General features: G+C 38.4%; 1 protein-coding gene across 1 annotated transcript in view; it reads right to left on the reverse strand.

The window, feature by feature from the left end:
* The window catches only part of FBN1 (fibrillin 1), a 142,470-nt gene that overhangs the window by 82,853 nt on the left and 33,704 nt on the right, over nt 1-25,913 (reverse strand). Inside the window, exons 6-8 of the mRNA XM_083870574.1 lie at nt 8,712-8,909; nt 5,327-5,452; nt 1,038-1,163 (exon numbers count right to left, since the gene is read on the reverse strand). Of these exons, the coding sequence (XP_083726700.1) occupies nt 1,038-1,163; nt 5,327-5,452; nt 8,712-8,909 (450 nt within the window). The remainder of the gene's footprint in view (nt 1-1,037; nt 1,164-5,326; nt 5,453-8,711; nt 8,910-25,913) is intronic.

Genomic DNA, 25,913 nt, shown 5'->3' on the forward strand with positions numbered 1-25,913 from the left:
GTGTACGGTATGGACTAAATCTACAGAAAAGTTATTCTTGATGATGGAAGAAAAGCAGTTTATTTCTTACAACCTGCAGAAATTGAATGGCACCATTCAAAATGAATCATAACTCAAACTACTTCCAGATCTCTTGGGAAAGTTAGTATTATTTGGTACTGATCTCTGTGAATTTTGGGATTCTTTCCAATTTTTTTCAAAAATTATTTCCTACCAAAGGTACTAAACACAGGATGTTGTCTTGGTTCCTAGTGCTGGCACTGCGTAAAAGCCTTTAAATAAATATGCTAAAACTGAGGAAATAAACCTTTCATTTGATTTTTGCCCAAAATTCAGCACTGGCACTGAGAAAATAAATTACTGCACAAGAAACGAGAAAAAAATTAATTACTACTAGACCTGCCCCAGAGCAGGCTGTGTGCTTCCCAGAGGCATTAACTGCTAACACTGTTCTTTCAGGGCTTTGGCACTGCACTGGCAGTCACTTCATTCACAAAGTTCTTTGGTTCCCAGTCCAGCCTTTGGAAGATGGGTTCTGCTCTACCACAGTGAAAGCCTGAGAGAACAGCTCTGCCAAATCATCAACATCATAAAAGCACATAAAAATGTCCCATACTCAGTTTATCACATTACTTCCTTTAATGACAAAGACCTGCATTAGGGTTATAACAGTTGGAATGTGAATTTGCTTTTCTAAATGAGTGCTGAATATCAAATGAACTAAATTGAAGACAAACATGAGTGCAACAGTACCAAGGAGACCTTTAAACAAGTTCTAAGTCAACAAATATGATGTAACAGAAAAACTGCAGTAGAAAAAGAAAAGAGAAGGTTTCAATGAAGGGGCAAAGAAGAAACATCCTGCAAATGGAAAACTCATTTCAGAATACATATACAGGCACGTGATGTGCTTCTATATAAAAGAAGGATTTCAGGTTCACAAGTTGAAATATCTTTCTGACACATTGTTACCCATTTTAGATATTCATGAATTTTTATAACACCTATTGTCCTATTGATCACAGGACTCTACTTACCTATGCATTTTAAGCCATCAGGGGCTGTATAAAACCCTGGAGGACACTTGCAGAAGTAACTGCTAACTGTGTTTGAACACTCTCCTCCATCACAAATTCCAGGAATGGTGCTACATTCATCGATATCTTTAAGACAAAAAGATATGCAGGGGCAGATTAGCTAAATTAGTTTTGGCACAAGAAAAGGTTTTTTATAATTAGTAGTAGTATTCAAATTCAGGGCATAATCAGTAGTTTTGAATTAGCATCTTTCATTAGGCATCTTATAAACAGAATGAAACAGAACTCAAAAAATATTGTATCTGCAAATTGAAAATACTGTATCTGTAAATTGCAAAAGTTTTACTGCTTAATAATGATGGATGAAAATCTTAAAACTGCAGAGATTTACTAACTCTAAGAAAACTGTAACTCATCCAGTCTGGATTCTGCATACTAGAATTAAGGAAACTCTGTGTTGGGACCAGAGTTCAAACTGTGTAATGACCACAGTGACCAGGATCTTAACTGTTATCTCCAGCAGCAGAGCATCTCGCGGTACCCACTGAGGCACCGGTTCAATACAGACTCATAGGGACATGTACCACCTACTGAACTGCCTGTCCTTCTTATTGCACTCGGGTTTGTCCCCACACAAAAGCACTGAGCAACTACGTATTGTTCAACTAATGCAATCTGACAGGATTACTGCTCAGACCAGGATGACTTCAGGCAACAAAAATTGTCTTTCCTGACTTTCTCCACTAAATCAACATTCTGAAGTTTCAACAGGTTTCTAGAGTGTAACCAAAATATCTGCTGCAGAAACCAGGCAGCATCCATAATTCTTCCTACATTTTGTCAGTGATTTTAAAATAAAGTTTCAATACCATGATTGTCTTCACTAACAAATCTCAATCCATCTACTAAATCATCATCATAGATACAATGTAGAAAAATTTTTAAAGTCTTCAGGAATAAAAACCTAACAAAATCTTAAAACTCATCAAAGCTGCAGAGAGGGAATTTGAAGGGTTTCTTCCTCAGCTAGTTTATAAAATCTACAGCTATGTGAATAACGACCTATGTCAGCCCCAAGTGTTCCTTAATTACCACCAGTAGCCTGCCTGTGATGTGTAGTTACTTTCCCCTTGGTTTCCAGTGACTGTCTCAACAATGCAGCTGTATTTAATTAGCACTGCCCTCATCTCCTAGGAACCTGAATTTCTGCTGAGCTTAAAATCAGCTCACTCTTTTCCATAGTACCTACAAGAAGAATCAAACGGAGCAGAAATGGAGGTTATTCTCTAGATCAATGACATCTGCTTGTCACAGCCATCTACAATCACCCAGCTGCTCTCCTGACAGGGAGCATCCATCTAGAAATAACAGCATCACAGGACTCTACCCAACCTCTCCTCCAGAGATCGACAAAAAGACAGACACATGACTGTAATAATGATTTCACCAACCACAAAAATTTCTGAGATGAAATACTGCAACACCACCCAACACACCAAGGCTAGGAGTGAATAATACTGTAGTCATTAAAAAGGACTGGAAGAGTTTAAATGTAACGCCTAAATTGGAATTTGGCCCCAACAGATGGGGGAACACCCAAAGTCTCACAGGACCATTAATGAGCATTTTAGCAAGTAGAAAGGATCTCAGTTCTACTTCTTCTGTGAAGACAGTAATATAAAAACTAACAACTCTTGGTCTCCTAGGTAAATGAGGGATGTTCTAATATTTTTGTGGCCCCTTCCCTTTGCAGGAAAGTAGTGGAGGGACTGGGATGACACACAGATAACCCAAGTTTGCAGACTCAGCCATCCTAAGTGGAGCAGGGCCCTGTGTCCCCTGTGCACACATTCTTCCCCAGCATCTTGCTAGCTGTCCTGATGTGGGTCACATTCCTCACTTGGGTGTGTGAGAGGGGTGTGACTTTTTGTTCACTGCTACTTCGAGGATGTTGCCAAAGCCTCAAGTCCGAGTGCCCTGGGAGCACTGCTAAGAGACTTCTGGCTTCTGCTCCAAGATTATACACCACAGGAGTCCCACAAGTCTCAGTGACAAAAAATGTGGAAATTGAATTTTGGTCTGAATAAAGCCCTTAATTAACAGAGAAAAATGCAATCGTAAATGGATCAGATTCAAGCATTTTCTGACTCAAATTCACCAATGTTTATCTTAAAGTCAGTGTTGCCACTGTTTATATAGAGTCTGACCTTTTTAAAAGCAAAATCATCACTCTTTATTATAAGGTTGAGCCTAACCCAAACAGTATTTCACTATTTATATTAGTGTTGACATCCATATAAGCAACACTGTCGTTAAGTATGCAAGTTTTACAAAGGTAGGTATACTTGATGTACTTGCAGACTTAAATGTCACTCCAGGAAAAATTACTCCCCCAGTCACCACAAAAAATCGAATTTACCTCAGCATTAATGCAAATGGAAAAGAAATGCTTATATCAAGCAGTGAAATAATGTAGCAGTTAAAATACAGATTTCCACTAGTTATGCTAACAAAGAGAACCTTGGCCAACCCCCCTCATTTTCCATCTTGTTGACTGTCTACCTGTCCTTGACAATTGCTGTTATGTTCTTACTTTAATGGATACCCCCTGAAAAAACAGTACTGGTAATTCAGCAGGTAGCTCACAGTTGAACTAAATCAGTGACCAAGGATATTTTACAACTGCTAGAAGTCCTGCTTGCTAAATAGGAAGCTAAACCAAGCAAACAATCCAGTGTTATTCATTATGTATCAGAATTAACTACAGTTAATTACTGTAAACCAAACAACTTGTCTTACATTGTCTTATAAAATTCAAAAGATAATTTAGAAAGAACAGGATGTTCTTTTAGGCTGTTGTTGCTTGATCATGCTCTTAAGTGTTGAGTTTTCTATCTTATTTCACTGGTATAAAGGTGGTATTCTTCATTCTTTGAATTGTATTAATACCTACACCTCTTGCTTGGTACATACAATATGAAGATGTACTGAAAGTAATTCTCTGTCTGCAGAAGTTCAAAAATCAATAGGTATGAATTTGAAGAAGGAAAAATCCGTCTGATCTTTGCAGCAGGTGATCACTGCAAAGGGATTTCACAAATGAGGCAGGAAATCTGTCGCAGGTTTTGGGAACACAGCAACCTATACCAGGTTTTTGAGTCCAGTTCCTTAACTGTTAGCAAGTGCAGGCTCTGAAGGTGGTGGTTGTTTGGGATATTTTGTTCGTTGGTTGTTGGTTGGGGTTTGTTTTTAAAATGATTCAGCAATTGAAAAATACAATCAAAATGTTTATGAGATGCAGCCTACAGCTCTCAGCTTTTCATGTATTAATACTTAACAAGGCACATGTTCAGTCTCTCCTATTCACCACATTCTTGGTACTTCATCCACAGAAGGAAACATTTGCAATGTTGTTCTATTCTAAATGTAGGTTACATTCTGCCAAAATCATTGGCAGGCAATATGTAAACCATGCTGTGTACAAGCTCTTCTGAAATTGCTCTCCCTAACCTGCAAATAAATTATAAAGTTTTGCCTAAAATAGCAATTTTTCTTTTGAAAGAGTAATTCATAATTCTTCTAAAATGACAAAAAAGTTTTGAGTGCTTCTTTAACGGCACTTGATGCAAGAAAGGATGGTGAATGCAAACCTTTCTCTCACAAATACTTCTATCGTACTGAAAGCTGGCATTTCAAAATCACTAGCCATTCCAAAATCACCTGAAACTTGTCTACTCAAGTTAATTTTAGTCTAATGACTGCAAGTAGAATCAGTTGCAAGAGTTTAAACATTATCTGGACTTCACTGTAAATACAAATAATAATGTGCAACTAACACATTTTAGTACTATATTCCTTACGTATTCAAAATTCTCTTCAATCAAAAGAGACATCTACACTTGATTATTATATGAGAAAGAAAAAAATTACTATCAAATGACAGTAAAAAAATAGCGTGATTCCATAATCACACATTGTAAATTTCCAGACTAATGTCTAGCACCTGCTGTAACCCCAAGTTAGGATGACTATCAAGTGAAGACAAAATGTTTGTCCCTCAAGTCTGAAATGTTAGGTGAATAAAAAGGCTATAAAAATTGCAGGGCCAATATTTAACATTCTCTGGTTTGGGAGAAAGCACCTTTATTTGTATTTGTTGTGAATAATGCTACTTGCACACTCAAGGCAAAAGAGACAATACGTTTGTTACAAACTCCTAAACGAAGTTGGTCGCCCAAAAGAAGACTCTCCCTCTTCTGCTTTCAGAAGAAAGTTCTAGAAGTTCTTACCATCACATTTTTGTGTTACTTCATTAAACTTGTGTCCAGCTGGGCATTTGCACTCAAAAGATCCAACAGTATTAATGCAATTTCCCCCTTGACAGATCCCAGGGATGGCTTGGCATTCATCCACATCTACGATATAAAAAAGGAAAAAACACCCACTTTTATTTCATTTCTCAAGAACAGCCATAATAATTTGTCTGCACAGAAATCAAATATGCCTAAATCCGTTCACCCATCATAATATTATGATACTTGCTTGGGAAGACAGACACTAATTTTGTAATTACTTTATGCAAAGTATGATTAAGTACAGTACTCTAAATATTTTCTGCAAGAAATCACATGGTTATTATTGTTACAGACATTAAATATCAAACTGCTATTGCTTTGTTTTTCCAAAACATCTGGGGAATGGTGTGCAGAAAACACAGCCTGCCAGAACTCAAGTTTCTTTGAAGTGTCTAAAGCTGGTCACCCAAAATCACTTGCCCCATCAAAAATCTTGGCAAGTCCATGCAGTGCTCAGGCCACCATCACAGAGGAGCAGTTGCAGTGTGCACAGAGGGGCCTCATGGAGAGACACAGCAACTGCAGAGTCATTCCTGATGGAAATCATTAACTTGACACTCCAGAGAGATCAGCACCAATGACATTAGACTGTGGTTAGGATTTGACTCAAAAAGTTTCATAGCCATAATTGATTCCTCTCAGGAGGAATTATTAATTACCTGCTTATACATACATAAATTTGAGGGGTTTTTTCCCTTTTATTTTTCTTTCTTTGCCTTTCATTTTTTCACCGAGGAAAATGAAACAACAAAGATGATATCACTGGCTAGGTAGTAAGCGCAAGACAAACATTTTCAAGAGGCCCCAGTTTCTGGCCGCACAATTATTTTAGTACAACAACATGTGTGTCGTCACTTAGCTGCAGAAGTGTTGCTATGGCTTAATAACAGCTACAGAAAAGAGGCTAAAGGAGGCAGAGGAGTGGCATTGCAACAGGACACTGGGGAAGTCTGGCTCACACTCCCCAGGGGCTGCCCTGTCTCTGCTGCTCAGGAATTCCTTAAGGAGCACAGAGCACTCCACTCTCTGATCCAAGCGCTCATGCTTCCCCCATCTCCTTAGGAGAACCAGCTGCTGGCTGCTAAAAACTGCTTGCTTGAGCTCTTGGGCTTCACACTGACATAGGTTTCAATGCAGGGACACAAGCTGAAGGAGATGATGCCTTCCAATCTCTCTTTATAAATCCCAGAAAGACAGCTGTAATGTGTCTTGAAGTCTGAAAAGCGAAGTATTATGTCTGTACAAAAGGCTAAGAGGCAATTTTCCTGGGAGCCACAAGTAGGAAGTCTCAGGAATGCCAAGGAGCATATCTGCACCACATGGCAAAGTGTTATGTAAAGATCCCAGGGTGAAGCAATCCAGGCTGGGGGTGCAGCAGCAGAAGCAGAGCAGAGCTGCCCCTGAGGGAACCGCAGTGCTGGGAGGTCACACAACCAGCACAGCCTCAGCAGCCTCGACTCGGCCACATTTCTGCTGGGACTTGAGCTACAGCCATGGGCTGTGTTTTAGTAACAGCAATCAGCCAGACTTCATGGCACTGCACTGACTTAAAAAAACCTCAAAAACTCAAGAAACAGAAGTCATGCTTCTGAGTCACGATGTCTGTTTCAAAATCCCACCTTTTGGTTTATTTTTCTTCTTTGTATCTTTAAAAATCTCAGCTGTGATATTAATTTAACTTTCAGCCAAAGTCAAACTTTGGGCAGTGATACTCTATTTACTTTTGAAAATAACCTTGCCCTCACTGTTTCTTTATTTTTTTTAGTTCTTCACACAATAATAATGATTCCCTTTCCTCTTCAGAGAACATGGATTTTATTTAACCTGTTTTCCTTTATTTAGATTGAATACGGATGTGAAATCCCTGAAATGTCTTCAGTCTGAATGGATATTACCTGATTTCAAAAGGATTTAGTACAATTGCATGAAAAATAAAGCTAATATGTGATTCCATAAAAGTTCTGTTGAAATTATAAATACAATACTTAAGAAGGGAAAACTGGAAAACACAAGCCAAACATACTGGGCCAAAACTGTGTTGGCACCACATACAGATCAACATCAATGTAGCTGCTTCCTAAGAAATGTGCAGTAAGCAGAAGTATCCTTATTCCAAACTGCACAAACCCATTGGAGAGTTCACCACAGCTTTCCCATGACACAAACAAGAGGGACATAACTAGGTGTGGCATAACTTCAGGGGTGTGGGCCACATATTTATGTACATAAGCTTTCAAAAGTGTCCAGAACCTCAGCTCAGATTCCTGCATGATTTAGTCCTGACCTTTACAGTGAGAGGGGGAACAGAATCACTGAGGTCAAAATATGGGCACATCATGCAGTGCACACAACCATGTTGTCCATCTTGAAGTTCATCATGTCTGTCTGCAGGCATCAGTCACGACTTGGCCTGTGACAGAGGGTATCTACATTTTTAATCCAATGGAATGCCTTGAAGTCCCTTCATAGGAATGTCATGATTATATAAAATTACTCATAGATTTATAATCTTTATCTTCCCTATTTTCAAAAATATTGTAACTTATTAGAAAATGTTAGACATATTGAAATAAGCTGACCCCAAAGATATGGTGCTGGGAATGTATAATCCACATCAGTTTAATACATAGTTGCCCCTGTTAACTTTCTCCTGTTTCCTGCCAGACATCCAGACAATAAAAGAATTTATACAGCTGGAAGTATTAGAATAAAAGCCAAAAGCAGTGTAAGGACTTTCTATGGTGAGGCATTCTCTGAAAGAAGTAAGCAACATCTGGGTGGACTTCATGATTTGAAACAAATGCAAATGCATTTCCAAAATTATATAAAATACATAATAAGGCATTACAAATGGCACGACAGGCACTTTTCTCCAGGTCAAAGCAGTGTAGCTCAAGAGATAAGACAACTTACACAACTTTTAGCTAAAAAACCTCACACCGGATAACTGGGGCATTTTTGCCACAGATTAATGTTTGCACGTTTTGAGTGTTCTCTGAGAGCAGAACAAATTCCTCCATGAAATGATCGAGTGGTACACTCAGAAAAACACCATTACAGAACCAAGGGAAAGCTCTGCTGGCAGTGAGAAATTCATTAAGATGCTGGCTGCTCTCACATGACCTGAGTTACTAATGTACTCACTTGAACATCAGGCACTCACTGAATCATGAAGTAATGCATCTGACAGTGTTTTTCCATTCTTCACACATATAGCTGAGAATGGCTTAGGACAGGTTATTCACAGCAGTGTAACTCAATTAAGATTAATCCAGTAACAATTTCAGCAGCTTTTGGGGAAGCTTTGCTGCTAACTTACCTTGACAGGCCCCCGTCCGAATGTTGGGAATGAAGCCTCGGCGGCAGGGATGGGGCTGGGCAGGACACATTTCACAGGGGTGGCCCCACGCTCTCCCAACAGTTGCACAGCACAGGGTTTTTGTGCACACAATTCCACTGAGCTGGCCCTGGCACATCTGGTTGGTTACCAAAGTGAAGCAAGGGCCGGTCCTGTAATCTGTGCCAAAAAACAGGAAACCTGATCAGCATCGCAATAAAAATACATAACAAAACTCTTAATAAAGCAAAACAACAGCACATTTAGGCAAATCTTTTTCACACAAATTGCCCACCAACCCAACAATTTATCTTAGAAACATTCTACAGAGGAATTTTTTCTCTCTCTTTAATTCAAATCTACTGGAAACAGACTGCGACGATTTTTCCAGGAATGTTATATCTGTAGGCCTCCTTTGCCGCTTCATTTAATCACTCATAATATTCTTCCCAGGGTCTTCTCATCAGTTTCTTTTAAATATTCAGTGTATTATTTAAAAGAATACTGATAAAAGAGTTAGGATGTTTATTTCCACAAGTTGGATGGTTGTTCTCAAATGAGGCTCAGGGGAAGCAAATGCAGACTACAGGAAACTTTCTGAGGACAGTTTTCACTGCTATTCAGGCATATGCCAGACCAGATATGTGGGCAAGCTTTGCCTACAGCTGAATGGAGGGCATGTGGAACACATCTGCTTTGATTTGTTTATGGTAGGACAGGCCACAGCCAACAGATAGAATCAAACTAAGATGTTAATAAAACACTAGTAGGCTTCCTTTTGTTCCATCCTCCAAGGGCAAAAAATAAACAGTGGTACTGCCAACTCTTTCTGTCTCCTGTACATCCGGGGTGCACACTCCAGTTAATTCTTCACAAGCAACTATAAAATGCTTTTTTTGTTATGGTGCACTAGGACAGGGTCCAGCATCCCGTAAACATGGCCAGCAAATTATGAACCTGTTGTTTGTTTGTGCAGAAGTGGTTACCAGATACCTCATCCAAGGTCACTGAGTAATCCACAGTGCCTTAGAATCATGTCATTATAAATTCCTCCAATTTTCATGCCACATCCAAACTTTGTTAACAATAATATATTTTCACTAAATCATTGCTAAAAAGTGTTAAATAAGGCAGAAGTGAGAATGAATGTCTTTCCCACCTGCTCTATCTCCCCACACCAGATGCACCCTGAAGCCTATCATTTAATTAATTTTTGTGCCAGCCAGAGATGCTGTGTCCATATGCTGTAATTCTGATAATTAATCAAGCCACTCTGATACAATTAATAAAATGGCTTACAGAAAACCAGTAAGGCAAACAATAATGCTATATTGCTACTGTTATCTTCATCAATTAACATGATGGTATCAGAAAGGATGTTGCGTTAGATAGAAGGACTTTTCTCTGATGAATTTGTACTAAACGACACTAAATACCATTTATTCTTCATTAACTATGTATCACTCCAGTAACTGCCATTCTATCTTCTTATAGATACAATTTTTTCTATTTAACACACCTATAACCACTCAGATAATCTCTCTTCCTTTTAAAATACTGGATCAACAACAATTTTCTTTCAGCCTCTGGAAATTTGTCTAGTATTTCCAGCTCTGTGGAGAATTAACTTGTGAGAACCCATAAGTTATTTTCTGGCTCCCTGGTTAGCCAGACTAGCTATATAAAAATACGTAAATCCAATTCCTGTTATTTAATTTCAGCCTTAAAGGCTATCAGATTTCAAGTATAAAATCCCTGTCCTACCCCCTCCAAACAGTACAGCAACATTTACCAAACACTTCTCCCACCCTTCTCTAGCAATTCCATCAGCCTCATCATGAAATGAGTCAGAATCTCTGATAACATCTCTCTTGCCCTGGATTACTTAATTCCTTATCATTGTCTTAACTTTCTTTGGCTTGGTATTTCTTATTGTGTCCCTTCATTTCCCATATGAATTTTCTACACCACAGCTTCTATTAGGTTTTTCCCTATTTAAAACTTTTCTGTAACTGCTTGAATTTTCCCAGGCTTTTGTCAAAACCTACATTGCCTTCTTTCTCATTTCTCATTCTAGAAATGCAGCTTTGGAAACATGCAGTACAAATGCAAATATTACCAGCTTTATCTTATTCCTTCAACACAGAAATTAATACAAATAAACCATGATCAATTATACCTATCAAATAAAAAAATTACTTCCCAGATTGATTTTTCATCCTTGATCAAAATAATAATATGTGCTTTACTCTGTGCAAAATTCCCAAAGTTGTAACTCCAAATATTAAAACAAGAGACAACAATTTCTTTAGAAATGCCATAGTTTTGTGTTGGCAACAGGAAATCTTCCAAGTACCTCCCAGAATGAAACCCCCCATTGTAGATTGTCCCTCTGCTGTTTATATATAGATGGGTTAAAAAGGAGTCATTTTGTTCTCTGTCGCAGTGGGAGCACGCGTCAGACAGTAGTGAATAACCCATCTTGTGTTTTATGGGAGGATATGAATGGATCAGCATTTACAATTGTTTGCTTTCAAGCTATAAATGACTTAGCAGTGGCTAATATGTCTTAGAAATATGGTGAACCCAATGAAGTTAACTTCATAATCGTGCAAATCTTTCCACAAGGTCTCAGCAACAAGAAGTGGGTCAAATAGGCACTCAAAACCAAAAAAGTCCAGCTCCTATTTGTTATTATTCAAGTTCATAACACTTTAGGATGGTGAATTACAGAGTCTATTTTCACCAAATATTTTGCCTTGATAAATTTTATTCTTAAACTCTGTTTTCTTCTAAATACAGCTTTCCTTCTATTTTCTCAAATACAGTCATCCATATCTTCACAAGACTTTTTCTTCTCTGCTCTTAATGGAAAATTCTAAAAGTCAGAAAATCCATATGAAAAAGATCATTTGAATGAACACGCCAGCCTAAGGTCACAGAGAAATCCACACATCAATCTCTTTTTTTTATCCAGATACCAAAAAAAAGAGCTTTAAAACTGAAGTGTTTTAAACAGTGAGTTTACAATTTTTTTATTTATTTATTCCAAGATGAAGGCCTACAAGAAGAAGCTGAGAGTCTACCAACATGGTGACAAAATGGAAAGAGGACATGAGCTTAAAACCCCAATCCTTATTTTGTAGCATCAAAATTTCCTTACACATTCATGTCATTTATGACTATTCAAACTACTTCAATAAGTAAAGCTCAAACACAAGGTACCAGTGACCAGTCAGGAGCTGGAAAGAGAGAAAGAAGGAAAATATACCCTGAAAAGCTATTACACAATTTGTATGGGTTTGGTTTTTTGTTGTTGTTGTTGTTTTGGGGGGGTTTTGTGTTTGTTTGTTTGTTGTTGGTTTGTTTTTGTTTTTGTTTTTTTTTTTTTTTTGTTTGTTTTTTTTTGTTTTTTTTTTTCCCTCAGGGATAACTTCAATTTAACTGAAGAATGTTGAGGCTTGAAATTATTTCAGTAAAATTATTTAAGATGCGCCACTGGTAATTCAAGTCATTTGAGTCACTTCTAATGCGAATTTCAGCATGTGCAAGTGGCCTTCAGTAAGGCAGTAGCCATCATTATCTAACAATTTTATCTGCTTCTTTACATACTTCTTAGCTATTTGATAAGGAATAATTCCACAGGGAGCTTAAGACAACTCTGAAGACGGTAGGAACTGTAAAACCACATTAAGTTCCTACACTGTCAAGAAGAGCAAGAGGGCAATAGAATGACACTGGTTCACACCACGCAACAATCCAGCTTATCAATTCCACAGGAAAGAATCAAGTTGCATTTTGATCCAGAGCTCATTCCTGCTTCAGTCAGAATCATCAAATAATTTTAGTTATCTTCTCAAAAGATCCTTTATATTCCTAAAAGCAGCAGAGAGGCTACTGAAATATGTAGTCCTGGCAGGCTTTGATCAAAACCAAGCACAGTAATAAATAACGATAATTGTTCCAAGTAATTCTGGACAGCACCAAAGAGACTACAAGCACCAGCATAGTGCAAGACTTCTGACACCAGACACACTTCTTAAGCTCCTAGTTCACAATAACTTCTGCTTAGTTTCAAGCACAATATAGTTCTTAATGTAAAAATTAAGTTTAAAAACATTGCATACTAATGGAACCAGGATTAAACAATTATGCTAGTGCAAGGAGGCTGGATAAAATTTGGTCCTTCGATCCTCTAGGATTCACTATAAACATCTTAGAAAGAGTTCTTGATGTTTCAAATTAACAGCCTGATTTTGCAAACTGATAACCACCTGTTAAGGGAGGTTGACAGACTCCTTCACCTCTCTTAAAATAAATGATAATTGAACGAGTGCAAAGGTCAAAGCATGAGACTGTAGCAAGCCAGCATTTATCTGATCTTGATCAAGATCTCATTACAGAAAACAGAAAAATGCCATCTCTTGCCATCACAGAAAAATGGCTAATGATTAAATGAGCAGTGTTTTTCCAGCTCTCTGCACACAGCATGCACAGCTCACACAGTACTGGCTGCAGCACTGCCTGAGCAGCACACCCACCTCCTCTGAGCTGTTAGCACCTCACAGGGGAAAATACACCATGAACCCCCAAACACAGCCAAGACTGCTGTGCAACTGAAACCCCCTTTGGCAAAACAAACCAGCAACTTCCCCTTTCTTGAGTACAGAGGCAAAGGGAAAGGGAAAGAAAGGAATATTCCATTATCATACAAATAATGAAAGAAAGGTCAGAAAGGGCTCTAAGGCAAGTGAAGTACCTTCAAGCTGATCATTAGTACAACTTATTTTCCTGCCTAGCAGTACTTTTGTTTCTGCTGTTTGGAGGCTTGTTTGGGTTTTTGCACCAGCTGGAGATAAAAGAGGGACATTGAAAGAGAGACTTCACAAGGCAGAAAAACCATCTTCTCTCTGCACCGTGCTCAGCGCTGCCCAGGTGTGAGCCAGTGCCTGTGCCACTGCTCAGCCCCATGTTAGGAAAGGGAGTCACTGTGGCTTTTACCTGAGAATGCTCCTTTGGAACCTGATCCCACACAGCCAAGGAATACGCAAACAACTACACTGTCAATGGAAACATACAGCATCCATCACCGTACATTTCACTGTACCTCAGTCATTTCACTCTCTTCAGAAAAGGTAGCAATGCACTTGAAGATGATGGAGAAAACCACAAAGTGCCTCATTTCAGAAGGCATGATGTGCTGTGTGTGAAATGAGACCTTTTGCAATAAAATTCAAAGAATTGCAGAGAGTCTTGGCACCAACAGAAGAAAAGAGCATGACCAAGGTAACTGTAGCTGTGAGCATCACGATAGCACAGAGTTACGGAACACAAAGGTTTAGCACTTCAGGATAATTTCAAAATCAAAGTGATTTTAGGTATTTTCAGACAGACTGAAATCTCCTCTTAAGGACAGAGAGATCAAACAGAAGGCTCTACATACATGAACCTCATAAAAAATTAATGCAAACCTCTGTGTCTCACTGTACAAAGGAAATAGGGAAGAGCAATGAGCTTGTAACTCCATCTTCACTTGCAAAATTTTCCTGTCAGTTGCTTGCAGGCTTGAAATTATATGGAAATTATATTTTTGCATACAAGACCTTATGACTTTTAACTGCTGGTAGAAAAGCAAATGACCATGCTCAGGGATGACGATGGGGTAACTATCATTTACTTCCATCTTTTCTAATAGAGAACAGCCTCACATCTCAATTCACAGACCAAATCAAGACCAGACCCCGACACATTCCCAAGTTAGTTCAATAAACTGACTTCCAACTATTTAAAAACTCAGACACAATAATGCTCTGTCCACAGGTGACACTGAAAGGCCAGTTGATAAATGCATCCAATCACAACACACTTTTCTTTCCACACAGGCCATTTCCTTAAATAATTACTCACTGTTAAGCACTCCCTGTCCTCTCCTCCCCCCAGCCAGACACCATTACTCACCCCAGTCAGATCCCAATGTGTCATCATTGGAAAGTACATGGCAAAGATATCAGAGGGTGTTCAGAAGGAAAGAAAACAAAACTCTGTAAATATTTAAAAACTTATTTCCTATGATGTCTGACACTTCTTACCAATGAGGCTTGGTAGGTTTGGATGTGGTATGTGAAGAAATTATCACCATGCCACTTCTGTCTGCTCCCTTCCAGTGCCAGAGATGGTTTCACATATAAGCAAGACCATTTCCCAGCTGCTTCAGTGCACAGTGCAGCACTGAGCTTAAATAGCTGAGATTTAACACTGGCTAGTGCTAAGATGTCACTGGAACTAGGGACTCGGAATGCAACCATTCAGGCACTGTTTCTGGCAGGGATATAAACCTGGCAGCAGAAATGTCTCAAACTACTACAGCTGTGCTGCGGACAGATCACAGCTCCAAGTTGCTTCTCATTATTTTCACAAGAGTAAAAAAAATCCATGGAAGCATATCTAACACTGGTACCATAACTCTTTATTCTGTATTAGGCAGCCAAAAAATTACTTACTGCCCCATATAACCCAGCCCCAAGAATATTACCCTTTAATTCATGAATCTGATGACCCCATTTCTTCATGTCTTCCTCACCTTTGCTTGTTGCAAATTGTTCTCATATATTGACTTGCTGGCACACTTCAGCCCAAATTTATTTTCCATTCCGTAAGCTGCTTCCCAAATCCATTTCTGCACAGATGATCTGTTTAACACGTCTATCTAGCAAACTCTATCTAGTCTTCCTAGGATACTGGTTAAAGAACAGGACTTCGAATTAATAGCTTACTAATAATATGAGACTAACATTATCACTTCCACTTCATGCACAGAACAATTCAGGCTATTTTATAAAGTATGTTGGCAATCTATTTTCCAGAACAAATATACAACTATTTTCATGCCAATTTGTTCTTGCAACTGACCCAGTTCTCAAAGTCTGTAGCTGAAAAGTAATAACATTACAGTAATAAAATAAAAAAATAGTGTTCAAAAATTATTATTACAGAATTGGAGTGATTTGTTGCACACATTTTAATCCAACACGCAGACTAAGCATTTCACCAAAATCAAAGCCTTAGCTCTGTTGTTCCCAATTATGTGCAGCAACAATCCAAATACAGAAAATTGTTACCACATTTTATTCTTTTCCATGATGAAGAAAACAGTAAGAAATGCAGCTAAATGTAGAATAACTTCTCATTTCTGAATAGTCAGTTACCTGACAGACTCTAGCCTGCCCTACTTTGCTGTATAAGCTGCAAAGGACCATGTCTTTGCAGATTTTAATTTTTCCAATTTCTTTCACAGAATAGCAACAATTAAATAAAATTCTGTTTGATTTTCATCTGCCTTTTTGCTAAAAAGTAACTAGTTTTGGTGACATATGTATTGTCAAGACCAGATGATTATTAAGGAGAATGGATTCTACCACAGAACTTTGCAAGTTTCACATAAAGAGAACAAGTTGGCTGAAGTTTATCACTATTTTTTCAAAAGAGTTCTTAGGAGTGTCACATTATAGAAACTCTCTACATACCAGTAAGTAGTAACTATTAACAGGCAAAATAAAGACAACCCTCGTAGACAAGCTCTGGGTATTTTTTTTTTTCTCTTTGGCTTCAAAAGCCACTGACTAAAGTAACTAAGACTATCCAAAAGTAGTGCAAACTGTGTAAGAAAAATAGATCCTAATGGCTTACAGAATATTACATAGAGCAGCATCCAAAGACAGGGAAAATGCTTTCAGACAACGCAATGCATAGAATTTAAAGAAATACTGCTCACATTTACAAAGGAGATGGAGTGGTACAATACCTAGAAATAACATTTCCTTTTCTAAAATATAAATGCTCCTCTGCAGTGCCATGAAGCAGAATGCAATTGCAGAGTACTGGAATGAAACAGTCTAAAACTGAAAACTGGTTATAAATAAAAAGGGGAGGTGGGAGGGAGAGAGGGAACTGATTTTCAGTGCTCAAGCTCAGTGAAACACAGCAGGAGTAAACATACAGCAGGAATGGAGAGAAGTTAACTTGCTTTCAGTGTGGGAAGGCAGTAAATTTAATAATCATGGTTTGGGTGTTGCAATGATGTTACCTTAACAACACATACACAAATAGCTTTTGTGGTCCTAACAGAACTCTGAACTTCTGAAGTCCTTGTAGCTCTTTTGTGGTCCTAACAGAACTCTGAACTTCTGAAGTCCTTGCAGCTCTTTAACACGATGATTAGAACCACCAATATCTTCCTCCTTTATAACAGGAATCATCAAACTTGTCTGAAGCAAGTTCCCTCTTTCCCATAATCAAAAAAAAACCAGCACTTACTCCTGAGAAATTATAACAGTGAAAACCTTCCACTGAATGAAAGGAAGGGGCAAACAGATTGCATCCCTGTAAAGACTCTTCTCCAGATGGCAGACAGCTCCCTGGCCAAATTTCTTCAACCAGACACTCACTCAGGTTTTTGTACTCTCATATACATGTATTTTTGTGATATGATTTTAGTTATGATAGACTTGATATGATGTAAATAATTTTTTTTTTTTGGCCTAAAGACTTTGGAATTACTAATACTGTTCTTCTGGCATAAAGATGTAACACAGTTTTAAATTTTATACAGCCAGCTAAAAAGACATGAAAAATACTTGAAAAACAGTGACAACACGGAGTATTGGATTTTTACAGAAATATTTTAACAATTATTTCATTTCATGGTTGCACAATAACCCACCAAAAAATCTCAGGAAGCCCTAAAAATGTAAGTCAACAACGTACAAAAATTGCTTCAGACACTAATACCTCACCTCTAACTCTATGGTGAAACAGATCAACTACTTAATTGAAATACCATGCAACCCTGTGTGTTACAGGATCAGATTCTTTCCTCAATGAAACTGTGGCATCACTCTGTGTGTACACCAGTGTAATCATGACCAAAATCTGGATCATTTTGCATAACCACATATATGGGATTTGCATTAAGACTGTGGTCCAAAAATAAACACAGCAGTAACATGCACTATTTAACTCTGAATAAGCTTGAGGTATCTCTGTTGAAATGTTACAGAATACATGCCATAACTCTAGAGTTATCACATATTCAATTTCTATTACTAGAAGTAAAAAATCAAGACGGTAAATGATCCAATCTTGATTCATAAGTTTTCAACTAAGCAACTGTAATTTTATTAAATATATATTATACCCACCAAAATGAAGTACATGAAATGCTAATACATGTGTCTCGTTACTCAAATTATTGTTTAAGGCCTTCTGCTGTCATTCCTGTATTCATTGACCACGAACCTTCTCTTTACTTAGCACTAATGGGTGGATGTTCCCCAGAGTCAATAAATGACCAGCCTCAAGCGACTGTGGACCATCACATCTTTAATCTAAGATTACTGAAAATATTTATGACAATTGTCAATCAAACTCATTGTAAAACCACATCAAAAGTCTGATTTTCCCAAGCAGTGAGAGAGTACAGAATAATAAGTAACTTAAAATGGGAAGGATGGGGAGAGGAAGGGATATTAATCTACAGACAATTCTCAAACTGAGGGTTGACTTCTCTTCTTACTTGCATGCAGCAGGAGAGAAGAGCAAAAGGTCTTTACTGACTCCTTTTAGTGATGTAGTGAAGAGCACTTTTTGGTTCTTTAAGTTAAGGTATTAATTGAGAACAACTACAAGTTTTTCCAAAAGACTTTGAATTACCATGACTACTCTAGATATAAGGCTTCATGCATTTACTGAAAGTGTAAGCAACTCCACATTCTTAGCATATTGTTTAACACTTTTAAAGTTTTAAATAGCATCTGTGTTGATGCCTTTGGCCTTTTCTCACTCATCACACTTGCTCTGTATACACTATTTTAGTCTAATAGATATTGCAAAACTATTTTTACTTCAGCCCTGGAAACTGGAATCTCTTCTACTTGTTCAAGGGAATGTCAGGTCCTAAGATTTCATTTGCCTCCACATGTGGGACAAATCATTAAAACTTGGAAACAGTCACTAGTCTGAGTGTCTTCAACAGGAATACTCAATATCTAAGACTACAATCCTAGCAGTTTTGGTTTTTTCCCTCTCTGTTAGATAGAGCTGCTTGGTTTTGTGTGTGCACAGACAAGACCTCCAGCATGAAGTCCAGGTGCCAGTTAAAAGGGGAAGTTTGGAGTCACTGACCTTGATGAGAGAACCATTCAGTGGGGGAATCCCATTGCCTTTAACTGCACAAACACTCCCTCACATAGAAAACATCCACTGTTTGGAGGGTGTTGGGGAGGAGAGACTCACCCAGCTTCAGAGGCCTCTTGTCAAAGCTGGGCCACAGTGATTCAACTGAAAGTGACACACTCCAGTTGCATTTTACTAATTATGTGCTTACAAGGAACAGCATCAGAATCCTGGAAACTGTCATGTGTACTAAATGGTCCATTACACTGATCACCATTTTGAATAATTTCTCATCATTTATTTTAGAAAACAAGGTTTCTCTCACCTCCATGCTGCATAAATCCCACCAAAGCCTTTTTCTTTTTCCCATGACAATCACTGAAATTTATCTGTGTAAATGCACACAACATCTGGGGTTAATGGTTTCAAATAATGGAGGTCATAAAGTGGTGCTGCAGAACATACATGAGAGCCAGTGGGAACTAGATAGGTAATTTTTATTTGGGGGATGTGGGAGAAAGGAATCAAGGGTTCAGCAAACAAGTCAGGTGTTTGTGAATAACTAACTAGTGTACTGAGGGGAACAAACAAGCTCTGGCCTGTTCTTTGCAGACTACCACACACTAATGCTGATTTCATGCCCAAAACGGGAGATCCGAGTTGAAGAAGGGGGATGGTCATATATGTACATATATTCACTCATACTTGCACTTCTTTTATCCTCTCCCATTCAGGGTACAGATTCGAGCTGAAGTTTTGTTACACTCTGGCTACACAAAGATGTTCCAAAAGATAAGCAAATACTCCACATAATAGGAATCACTCAGATTTAGGTCAGCAAACTGCAAGCCTCACTAACTCCCAACACAGGAATACTTAACCTTTGCATAACACTGGAGCGTTAGCCTGTCATGCGACCCGAGCCTCCCTCCCTGGGCTTACACCGCATGGTGCAGCTCCCCGCACAGCCTGGCCCAGCCACGCATCACTGCTAATGCATCGTGATGGATGAGTAGCACCACAATCTAAAACACATGAAAATCACAGAGCCACAGACAACAGAAGACCTTTAAATGCATTTTTCCATTCTTAAAAGTCATTAAAATGTCTTGAATAGAAGTACGGTCTTTATAAATTTAACTATGTTATTTATCGATAAAATAATAATTTATGTAAATTTTACAAAGCCCTCACAGGCTTTGCTTCTGTTTACAGATAAAAGTATCCACAGAAACTGCTGCTGATCCAGATGCCTGTCTAATACATAATACTTCACAGCCTTGCAAATGCTGTGTATTAAAGGTTGGAAACTGCTTTTTGGCCTACTTTCTACACTGACATACTGAAAAGGAGGGAGAGTCTTGTGGTTGAGACACTTGGCTGGGACTGAGATGACCTGGGTTCAGTTTCAGACTCTGCTACAGACTCCCAGTACATCCTTACACAAGTGACTTAATCTCCCTGTATATTAGCTCCCCACATGAAACGTGGGGCTGCCAATACTTCTGGATGTTGGTGGGGCTTTTTCCTCTTTAGACTACACAAGCTTTGGGATGCAGACTTGTATGTTTTCTGAGTGATAAAGGGAGCCTCAAACTGAGTTCAGGCCTCTTGGCATTACTCTAATAAAATGAGAAAAAAATCTTTCATGTAAAGTTTTTGTGTTATGACTCTTCAAGGTTTTATGGTTAGTTGGGTTTGGAGGTTTTTTTTCTTTTTTGGAGGGGGGGACTGTCGTGGTGTTTTATGGGGATTTTTACTGTTCAATTAATTGTCAGTTTCTAGTAAAAGATGAGAGGAATTCACTCCTAAGATTTTCTGTGCTGGGTGAGTGCAACAGCAGCAGAACACATTCCATGGAGGAACTCATGCACAATCAATTAGGTCGTCTAATTAATTTTCCAACTCAATAGATGCTATGAACTCTTTTTTTTTTTTTTTTCCAGAAATATATCTATACACATGGGTAAAAGCAATCCAAAAACTTTTAAAATCTTAGAGAGGAAGGACTGATGATATCCACTTGAAGAGAATGGGCTGCTACATGGGAGCAATGTCCTCTCACATGGGATTCATATTTCTGTCATGAAGGGAGAAAATACATATGGGGGGTTTAAGAGTATTTTCCCATTGACAAGGTTGTGTAGTTACCATTACGGACTGACTTGCTAATCAGTATTTAGAGTAATTTATGATATTAGTTTACCCCATAATTAGGTAGAATAAAAACATGTGGAGAGAAAAAGACATTTTTATAAAATAGGTTTGAATCAAATAGGGACAAAATATGTAGATACTTACAGGGGATTTAACCACACATTACATCAGGTGTGCTACAGCATTTAACAACAGGTATTCTCTAGTTCTAACTCAGATAAAACTTCAATCAGCATCACCCAGAACTGTGTCTGAATAAAGACTCTGGAACAAATATTGAAACAAGCAGGAGAAGAATGGCCAGATAATTTTCTGCCTTCTCTAACAGGGTCTTACAGCAGCAAATTTTCAACAGCCATGAATTTTATCTGCACTTCCTTTCCCACCATTGTGATCACCCAGAAGTCCTTATTCCACAATAACATAATGAAGTGTTTGTGGGACCAGAGTTATAATTGTGATGTCTGGATTAAAACAGTGAGTTGTGACATTTCTAAGAGTCCTAAGGGAGATGACAGTGAATTATAGAGAATACACAGATACTTGATAATCCACAGTTATGGGAAAAAAAGGCACAGAAGCACAACAAAGTGCTTCAGCTGGGGTTTTACTGTAGGGGTTTCTATGGAAGCATAGACTAGATTTCTAAAGAACTTATAAAAATATCCACAGTAAATAAAAAGTGATAAGCATTACAGTTTCTCCAACCTGTAACACAAATCAGTGTTCTGTTAGTAACTGTTTCAAACAATGTGGCTGCTAGATCAGATGAATGGACAAGAGAAAGACAGCAAGCTCTGGAAAAGATACATACCGCTTGTAGGTAGGGGAAAGCCAGAGCAAAAAGCCTTCAGGGAACAAGTGTAAAGGAAACAAGGATACAAAGAAGCAAAACAGGGAAAGAGCAGAGGGAGGAAAAACAGGAAGGCAGCAAAGACGGGATGGATCAAAGCAAATCTAAGACATGAGTGGGAGGCACAGAGACAAGGAGAGATAAACAGTGGGAGCCAGGAGACACCATGTGTGAGAAGGGGAGAAAAGGGAAGGGAAGGGAAAGGCTGGCCAGCCCGAGAGCTTCACCAGCAGAGCAGGAGAGGGAAATTTGCCAGGACAGGCCAGCCAACTAACCAGGTAAAAATGAGGGCCAGAGAGCAGCCAGGCAGCCAAAGCCATCCAGGAGAGGAATCCGTGTGTGGAGCAGGGTGGGTGCAATCCCAGCTGCACCCAGGAGCTGGGGGACCCTCAGCAAACACCACACATGGCAGGGGGAACGGGCAGGAGCAGCACTCAGCCCTGTGCTCCAAGAATAGCAGTGAGTAAGGAGTAAAAAGATGCCTGAGAACATCCCAGCAATAGAGTGAGCATCTCACTGACACTTCTGGCTATGCACTCTGAAATACTATCCACTAGGATCACTGGGTGGCCAAATATGATTTAAAAATTACTACACAAATTGCAGATATTAACCATCCATTTTCCCAAAAAGCCATTTTCCTCACATTTGTAGAGCTGATATCCACATTTGTTTTCTACTTTGATACTTAGAAGATGACAAAGTACAAATTATGCACACCAATATCATTTATATAGCTCAATCTCATAATCCTAAATCAAGAAAAACAAACACCAGGCCAGTGATAAATGAGAATACAAGATAAAAAGGTGTTACAAACCACACAAAGAATGGCCTAATCTAGCAGTGAGAACATACTGCTTATCTGTTCAATTAGGAAGTTCCTATCTATCCATCTCAAGGAATTAAAATTAACTGTATTGAATAAGAAAAACATTGGAAGCTGCTACTAAAGGATTTCTGCTAGATAGTAAAAAACCTTGTGCTATCTTCTGTATTTCTTTTTTACACTAAAAGAACAATAATTGAACAATTGAGTGGATTAGAATAAAGCGTGACAAAGTCTAACTTCAAAGCTAAAATTTATTTTTAAAAAAAGAGCAGCAATGCGTGTGCATGCATGTGTATATGTGTATATATATATATGTAAAAAATATTTCTGAGAAGAACAAGCTTCATTTCACAGTCAAAACAAACTGTTAACTGCATCCTGTTCATTTTTTTCTCCCCAAAAAAGCTTCCTGGTGTAATTCAGCATCATACAGAGCAGGTCCTTAAATCAACAGGTGATTCTGCCAAGGAATCAGGGCTCAGAGAAAGAAGTGAGGTGACCCAGGTGTAGGCCATGTCTCAAAGTTTACCTTACCTTTCTGGATATAGGACCTGCTCTACACCACCAAAAGTCCTGAGTATGTTCTTCCTTTTAACTTCACTGGGCTTTGAATGAAGCATCAAGCCATCAGGAAGCCAGTGATCCATTAAATACCCTTACCCTCAAACCAAAAGAGATTCGCAGCTGAGACAGATGATACTTTAGGTATTAAAAGTCAAATTCTGCTTGGGACCAAGTGCAAGAGAGCAGTACATGCCAGGCAGCACCTTGGGGTTTCCACAACTGGTAAGAGGAGGGAAAGGAAGGGAAGCAGGAGGGAAGAGGCAGCACCCTTCTACTGCTGGGGAACAGTGAAGAGTTATGAGGAGAGAGCATACAGAATGCAGCACAATGCAGTTTAAAGTTCCTCTGCAAGAGCTCTGCCATCTGCCTAAGCTGCAAGGTTTAGCAATTGCAATGTCAATTTAAATTTGTACCTAAAAATATAGGTAATACTTTCTTTTCATTTTTAGTAGAATGGGCACATTTAGCAATCTAGGTGGTCATCAATACATCTGTGATTCTCTTTCAGTAATGTTAGTGGAACAACAGACTGCTCTTCATGGTGTCTAAAGTTTCAGCTGCTTGTAAACCAGTACTGTGGGAAAACTTTTAGGTGGCTTTAAAAAAATTCTCATAAAACAGTAGAAAGCTCATAATTTAAGACACTTCAGTGGAAGAGAAAACTTCCTCCTGATTATCAGAAATATTTTGCACTATATCCAAAAGGCAAGTAGGATTTCCTCCAGAAATGTCTTTTATCCACCTCATTCTTGTCAGGAAAGTGTCTGAATATCTGTTTTAATAATTAAGTTTCAGGTTTCACTACACTTGTGATAAAAAACATTCACAGGAGAAAAATGTTTTTAGAGCATCAAATAGTTTAGTCTTATAAAATAAAATAAGCTTGTGGAGGTTAAACTACCCTTACGTAAGAACATTTTATTAGTGTGTGAAAATACTATTAGCTTAAGTTATAAAGATATTTAGCCCACAAGTTTGAAATGAGATAACCACTGGATTGGAACTCTTGCCTGGCAGCATGCTGATCTCTTCCTTCTTCCCATTTCATTTAATTAGAAACTTGAAATTGGATCAGCAACTTTCAAACAGCTGATTAAAAGCCCTGCTCACAAAAGGGATCTTGGTTATTTTTCACAGAGCATCAGGCTCTGCAGGGCAGTAACTCTGCTATGATCTCATTCCTCTTTGGAAGAGGTGTGGACAATCACTGGCATCTTGGGTACTGCATCTGCACCTCTGAATCAACATTCCCCACTGCAAACCACACACAATACTGACCTACTTGAATAAAAACAACAAACATAAGAAAAAATACACAAAGACATCATCTCAGCAAAAAAGGGAGGTCCAAAACTCTTCCACATCTGCTCAAATTTGAGTGTGACCCAAATCCTACTAAAACACAGGCATCTCCTTTAGATTTAAAAAGGCTACTTATGCTCCATCAGAGGCTATTGGCAGGCACATACACAAACTCGTCTAGGTGTTAATCAATGTTGATTAACACTCTTGCATTCTAAAAGCACTTCAGAAATTAAAATATCACATGAAAGACTGTGTATGTAGCACATAAGCCCAAAAGGAACAATGTATCATAAAACTGAAAGAGGCTGTACTGATTTTCATTGCTATTTAATAGAATATTTCTCATTCATCATCTTGAAATCCCTAGTTGCAGTTAAATAAATACCATTCCATATAATGGCATTTTCTATCCACTATAACCACAATCTTCACTAAAACATATTCATATTTGTGGCTTATGCATTTAAACACTTTTTTATCCAAAACTGTGTGTTATACCACACAGTATTGTGTGGTACCACAGCACAGACCTAATTGCTTTCTCAATAACCTTATTCAAATCTGGCTGACAAGATCTGATCAGGTCTCTCTGACTCCTGATTCAAAGCCACTTAGGTCTTTGAGCATCTGTTTATTTTAGGTGAGTAGGTTTTGGATCACTTAAGAGTGATCATGAAGTTTCATCCAGGCTTCACTTCTCTGAACAACATCACGACTTCTACCTTTGGGTTTAAAGTACTGCTCAAATGTCTGAATATAAAACTGATCCAGGCATAAGTGTGTGTGCGAAATGCATGTATAATCTACCCTCTGGACATAGCAAAACAGGCTGTAGAATAAACACAAGCCATTCCCTGCAATAGTTTTGGCAATAGTTTACACTAAGTGGCAAATCATTACTGCTTGTATGTTCACTGAAATGCCAGTCATCTTGAACTCTTTTGGTATTTCCTGGGATGCAATGGGCAGTTGCCTAGAAATTTTGTATCTGGTATTTGATGCCAAATTACTGTGTAACATTTTATAAAATTACCTAAATATTTATGAACAAAGAATAAAAGTTATATATGCATATGCACAACCCCCATCCAATTTGTTTAAATAATTTCAGACACTAAAAAACTCAATTCTCATATCAAGAATTCCTTCAGCAGACAAACATGAAGCAGTCTCTCAGTAGTGGGAGACGTTAAAAGGAGCTCCTGTAAGCTGCACTCCAGACAACTCCCACTGAAGTGTCAAAACTGTCTGAAATCTTCTCAGTCAGTCTCTCCTCCATTATGCTGAATTCAAAGGAAGTGTA

This window comes from Zosterops lateralis, assembly GCF_965231275.1.
Source record: "Zosterops lateralis genome assembly, chromosome: 13".
In the NCBI taxonomy this organism is placed as follows: Eukaryota; Metazoa; Chordata; class Aves; order Passeriformes; family Zosteropidae; genus Zosterops; species Zosterops lateralis.